The sequence below is a fragment of the Ylistrum balloti genome, unplaced genomic scaffold (assembly GCF_031769215.1).
Source record: "Ylistrum balloti isolate Yb309-2 unplaced genomic scaffold, AGI_CSIRO_Ybal_v1 Utg370840, whole genome shotgun sequence".
Lineage (NCBI taxonomy): Eukaryota > Metazoa > Mollusca > Bivalvia > Pectinida > Pectinidae > Ylistrum > Ylistrum balloti.
Window position 1 is genome coordinate 374,811 of NW_026782484.1, and position 6,624 is coordinate 381,434.

At 34.1% G+C, this 6,624-nt stretch overlaps 1 protein-coding gene across 1 annotated transcript; it reads left to right on the top strand.

The window, feature by feature from the left end:
- Positions 1–3,381: 3,381 nt before the first annotated feature.
- On the top strand, positions 3,382–4,031 carry LOC132558986 (sulfur globule protein CV2-like). Its single transcript, XM_060223612.1, has 2 exons — positions 3,382–3,700; positions 3,982–4,031. The coding sequence occupies exons 1-2, from the start codon at positions 3,382–3,384 to the stop codon at positions 4,029–4,031; spliced, it is 369 nt and encodes a 122-aa protein (XP_060079595.1).
- Positions 4,032–6,624: the final 2,593 nt, after the last annotated feature.

The following is a 6,624-nucleotide window of genomic DNA, read 5'->3' on the forward strand; positions in this document are numbered from 1 at the left end:
TATATTACGGATTGAAAATTAAACAGATAATTCCTTACGTTATTACTCAATAACGATCTTATGAATATTAAGTTTGATCGATGATTATGAAAGTCTTTTCAATTCGACAGTTTTCGAAATAACACTGGACCTGTATTAATCATTCTTATCGTATATAGTTTTACACCTTAGAAAGTGGCGAGTAGTGGTGCCTCAGGCAACAAAAGTTTACCTGTATACGGGTATATACGTTACAGGTCTGAATCCGTAAACAATGTTTGAGATTTACCTGATCATATATACATAATGTTTTTTACAAAATAAATGAAAAATGAGACTAATACAGAAGTAATAAAAAACATTCCTTTCTGACGTTATCAGATTTTAAATGATCCATTCTGTATCATAAAGAAACGTCCATTTAATGTTTACATATAAAATATATGGGTGGGGTATGTTGTTCTAAAAATTACTTTTAATTTGTTAGAACACCATGGTGGTTTTTGATCCCCAACTTAGGACCAAATGTCTTCTTATGTAAAATTTGTGTTCATGCTTGAAACTCTTATGTTTCAAGTTCGTCGTTTATATAGTAATAAACGGCCAATTTCAATCATAGCTGATCTTTTGTCTTGTCTTTTATGCTTATACATTTGGTCCAACTTGCTTGCCCTCACGTCTGTCATGTATGAATATATATACAATATGTGTCTGTACACAAAAGCTGATTACGTATAACTCTATGTACACAAATCACTTCACATTATAAGTATATCTTACTATTTAGTGTGTATATATCTACAAGTGTTCGACCTATATACTAATGACTTAATCAGGAAATATACTTTGTACTTATATATACTTATGTGTTTATATATATTTTGAAAAAATAAATAACCCCTATCCCACACTTATTTATAAGTCATTTCTAAATTTATATCAACCACGATAGAATCGCACATTTCTGCGATAGAACTGCACAAAGTGCGATAGCTTAGATTGTCAAGTTTTCCTATCGTGCCCACATCGTACAGACATCGTGCGCATATCGCACATAATGTAAATTTGTGCTATCCCACAACTGTATTTGTTACTAGTATTTCAATGATAACACAATCAAGGTCATGATGTCATATACATTGTATCTAGTTTGTCTAGATGGATCTGTTAATTGTTAAAAGTATTTCAATTATAAACCCATCAGGGTCACAGTATCATTTTTCTTAGGTCAGGTTGTTAATAGTTGCTAGTATTTCAATTATATAACCAATCAGTTACATGGATAGGATGGTTATGAGTACCAATGTTATGAAAGTCAGATTAAGTGGCAGTAAGGTGTCGATTGCGCAAATGCGCGAGACGAATAAACTTGTACTGACATTGTAACGTCACGCGCAGACGCCGAGACATAGGTCTGTCAGCAACTCGCCCAGTTTCCCTTAGACATCTAACAAGACGTTCTATACTGCAAATATTGACACTGAGACGTCTGGCAACCTGTATTTGCCTTTGACCTTGCATAACCATCGCAATGGCCTGACCCCTCTGAACCTCCGTCAGCCTTGCCATTGTTTTATGCTTTCAGAAATTAATCAAAATATCGGAAAATGTCTATATGAAGACTACCTAATTGTATGACGCGCAATGTAACCCAATGTCACAACACTGATGTGCACGAGATTTTCGTACTTTCCTCGGAAGACATCGTCACATCATACAATAATGCGACGTTCAATACAGGACTACGTGCACTGTAACCTAAAGAGTTTCTTTACCGATTTTCATTGCTTTGTTTAACAACTCGCTCGCAGTATATTTTTAGTGTATGTAGTACAGGCAGTCATTTGTTGCTAATAATTCAATTATACCACTAATCAGAGCCATGATATTATATTTCTTGTTGATGAAGGCAAGGGTGTTAAATGTCGCCTTTGTTTTAATAATACCACTTATCAGGTCATGATGTAATATTTCTTGTTGAAGTAAGCCATACTGTTAATTATTTCAGGTATTTCAATAATAACATCCACCAGAGTCGTGATGTCAGATTTCTTGTTGAAGTAGGTCAGACTGAAAATTGTTACCAATAGTTTGATGATGCTACCAATCGGTGTCATGGTATCATATTGCTAGTTTATGCAGGCCATGCTGTTATTAGTTACTTATACTTCAATACTAAAAGAATCATTGTAATCGTGTCGTATTTCTCTTTTATGTAGGTTATGCTGTTAATTCTTAATAGTGTTTCAATGATGCCACCAATCAGTGTTATGATGTCATATTTCTTTAAAAATCCCATCATACATTTTACTAACATAAACATATAAACACTGTAAAAAAATACAGAAAAAAATCACAGAGCCGAATATTTTAAATAAATCTCACGTGATTGAACAGTACAGCTAGTAATCCAACACCAGTAAACAAAAGTGTAACACAGATGGGGGAACCTTATTACAGCTAGTGATCCCAAAACATCAAACAAATGTCTAACACATCGTGGTGTAGAGGGGTTCTCAGGTAAATATCCAATGGAAACGTCTGAGGTGTAAAAACGATAGTACAAAAGACACATAATTGAGAAGAGCATTAGAATTAGATATAGAAGTGTCAAATAATTACCTATACTGCACCATACAGCTGTTTCGTCCTTCTAGGATCCGTCAATGATGCTGGGGGCTTTTAAGTACACTAATAAAATCACTATGTAGCGAGTTTGGTATGACAAGCTATAAAGAGTGGAAATTTACAATGTGACTCTTTCACTGTAATATTTATAGTTAAATAAAACAAATTTGTGACAGATGTGTTTACTATTGATATCATGTCGTATTGATGCATTACACAGTCGTGAATATAAAAAAAATTGAAAAAAATAACTCAATATTGCTATATGTCGAAGGTTATTGCTATAATAAACATGCGTATATATAAATGTATCACTACTCAGAACTTAAAAAAGTAGTAAAATTAATTTGCATTTGATTCATCATATCCCTGTTCCTACAGATGTAAGTATTACTGTGTAAATGTCGGTAACTGAAGACCGTTCCGGCCATACGTCACATTAAATCAGTATGACACGTGGAAGGGGCCAAGGTAACAGGAAGTCACGGTATTGGCAGACAGGGGCTATAAAAGGGTCGGAGATTAACAGAATCTTTACACTCAGCTGGTAAGTTTACATGGCTATGTCTCGACAAAGTAATGTGTTTGTGAACTTAAGTGAATTTAAGTTTAATGGATCAGATGTTAAGATACATTATTTTATATTTACAATTGGTTAATTTAAGTCAAATGGATGTGGTGATTATAACTGTTTTCTTTACCACAAATAACTTAGGTTTTTATATGTATGCTATTGATATTAACTAGTGATAATGTTTATGTATTCCAGTCACTATGAAGTCGTCATCTGTCGCCCTTATTGCGATTTGCCTCTGTCTCGGCGTGTCATGCGCCTTTGGAGCCGGATATGGTTCCGATTATCATGATTCCTACGGAAGCATTGGAGGGGGATACAACATGGGATATGGTTATGGAAGCGGATACGGAAGTGGTTACGGAAGCGGATACGGACACTCCAAGGGATACGGAAAGGGATACGTCTCCACCGAGACCATCATTAGACAACCTTACCTCCAACCAGTCGCTCCCCCACCACTACCACCACCCGACAGTGACGAAGGTCTTTTTGGACTCGGCGGATCTGGACTTCTGTGTAAGTAATTTAGCTGTTAAAATATCTATTTTTGTCTTTGTTGTTTCATATTAATTACATATCTCGATTTCCTTATATTCCTTGTTAGACCATTTACCCCTTTTTCCGAGATCTACAACGGATGTATTCATCGGTAGACCGTTTGTCCCAACTCTGACGTCCGCTGTGCATTGTTATACTACCTACCTGCTATAGACATCGGTGCAATGGTATATAACTATGTATTATTTTCATATTTATGGGTTTTTTTTTTATTTTATAATGTGACCTTTCATTTACAGTGCTCGGTCTGCCCCTCCTTCTTCTCTTGAGGAACTCCAACTCTGGTTAAACTCCTGACTCTTCTTACTATAGAAGCAACTCTGTGATGTAAGTATATCTAACTCCACAAAAGTCAACAATCAAATTATGCTTTGAATTGATTATCATCGTTTTATGGCCGTCATATAATTGTTAAGTCAATTCTGCACAAGTGTCTCTTGATATTGATTTTTGCTCAATAGTGATTGACCCCTTACGTCGTTTTCCACTTGAAAAGATCTACCATAATATTTTAATTATTGAAGAACAGCGAAAATTTGGTTAGAATAACACTGTTAAAAGATAGAATATTGAGAAAGAAGACTGCTCATTTAGGCCGTTCAAAGGAGTATACATTTATGAGTCCTCTTTCAGTTCTAGAATGAATCAGTGTATACAATTACACGGAATGAAAGCTTTAATCATCATTTTTGTCTTACTGTGAAACATGTCAATCATTAGTTGCGTGAATGTGACCTAGTTTATTATTTTTTTGACGTTTAAGCTTAATTATAGGATCTGGTACTTATCTAGCAGAAAAAACTAAAAATGAAAATAAAAACTACTTCCTGCCTTGTACAGTACAATACAGTGCTTATATCGAAAAAATAAACGTCTTCTTTTTCTCTTTTGTGATTATTTTCCAAGAGTGTGGCACAAATGTTCTGATCATCATCTTAGTTTTTAAATTTCGATTGTCTAAACTGTGTTTTTCTTTCCTTTCCAGACATCGCGCAATATTGACAGTTGTTACCAGTTCGTCTGTGTGGATCTTATTTGTATGCTTGTACTATTGTTACGTTGATTAAAAAACAATTAAGAAAAACAAGTGTTTTATTTCTCATTTCATATGGTATTGGCGATTCAACAATTACGTCTGTTTGAATGACAAAAAGTATAGTCGGTGGTTAACTGAAAAAGACACATTGACTGATGAGTCAGTAGAAGCATTGACTGATGAGTGAAAAGACACATTAAATAAGGAGTGAAAAGATAAATTGATTGACGAGTGAAAAGACATGAACTGGGGAGTGAAAAGACACACTGTACAAAGATCAATGATAGCTGCACGCGACGAGACACAGACGGAAGATGAGATTTACGAATGATTATAATGCAATATGACAAGTCTTTCTAAAAGTTATTCATTGGTTTAGGAAGCACCAAACAATAATGAACATATATTGATACATTTGAGTTCATTCCTTGATCATTTAATATTTTTTTACCGTATTTCTCATTTCATCTTTACTCATTATCTTGTCAGATTACCCCCCCCCCCCCAAAAAAAAAACAAACAAACAAAACAAAACAAAAAAACATTACTTATTGAAGACCTCGTCACGTGATAATGAGCACATGACACATAAAGTAGTAACTGCCCTTTTCAAAACGTATGTCCAAACATAATATTAAACGTTAGTGTTGGACATTTATCATAACTATTTTAGCACAAACAAACCAAACACATTAGGACCACTTTTGTTCTTGTTTTTTTTTAATTCAGGCAGATAATTTTCACTAGCATTTTAATAATACAGCCAATCAGGGTCATGATATCATACATGTATTTCTTATTGAAGTAGGTCACACTGTTAATTGTTGCTTTTGTTTCAATAATACCATTAATAAGGGTAATGATGAAATGTTTCTTGTTGATGTATGTTAAGCTGTTATTTGTTACAAGGATTTTGATAAGTCATGTTTTTAGTTTATGTAGGTCAGGTAGTTATTTGTTACTAAAAATTCAGTAATACAACGAATTAAGGTCATGGTATCATTTTCTTGTTGATGTAGGTCAGGTTGTTACAGTTATGGTAACGCACAACGCCCTGAAATCATCGTGCTAACATACGTAGGATACAGTATCGTACGCACAGCTCTGCGATAGGATTGCACATTTAGTGCGGTTTGGTAAAAATGGTTGACTTATATAACGGATTGAAAATTAAACAGATAATTCCTTACGTTATTACTCAATAACAATCTCATGAACATTCAGTTTGATCGATGATTATGAAAGTCATTTTCAATTCGACAGTTTTCGAAATAACACTGGACCTGTATTAATCTTTCTTAACGTATATAGTTTGACACCTTGGAAAGTGGCGAGTAGTGGTGCCTCAGGCAACAAAAGTTTACCTGTATACGGGTATATACGTTACAGGTCCGGATCCGTAAACAATGTTTAAGATTTACCTGATCATATATACATAATGTTTTTGACAAAATGAATGAAAAATGAGACTAATACAGAATAAAAATAAACATTCCTTTCTGACGTTATCAGATTTTAAATAATTCACTGCTGTATCATAAAGAGACGTCCATTTAATGTTTACATATAAAATATATGGGTGGGGTATGTTGTTCTAAAAATTACTTTTAATTTGCTAGAACACCATGGTGGTTTTTGATCCCCACCTAGGATCAAATGTCTTCTTATGTAAAATTTTGTTCATGCTTGAAACTCTTATGTTTCAAGTTCGTCATTTATATATTAATAAACGGCCAATTTCAATCATAGCTGATCTTTTGTCTTGTCTTTTATGCTTATACATTTGGTCCAACTAGCTTGCCCTCACGACGGTCATGTATAAATGATAATTAAAATGACATTTTAA

Excerpts from the sequence above, each read along its gene's own strand:
- LOC132558986 (XM_060223612.1), top strand. The coding sequence starts at position 3,382 with ATGAAGTCGTCATCTGTCGCCCTTATTGCGATTTGCCTCTGTCTCGGC. Across the intron at positions 3,701-3,981 it reads CGGCGGATCTGGACTTCTGT|TGCTCGGTCTGCCCCTCCTT; the intron begins GTAAGTAATTTA and ends TTTCATTTACAG.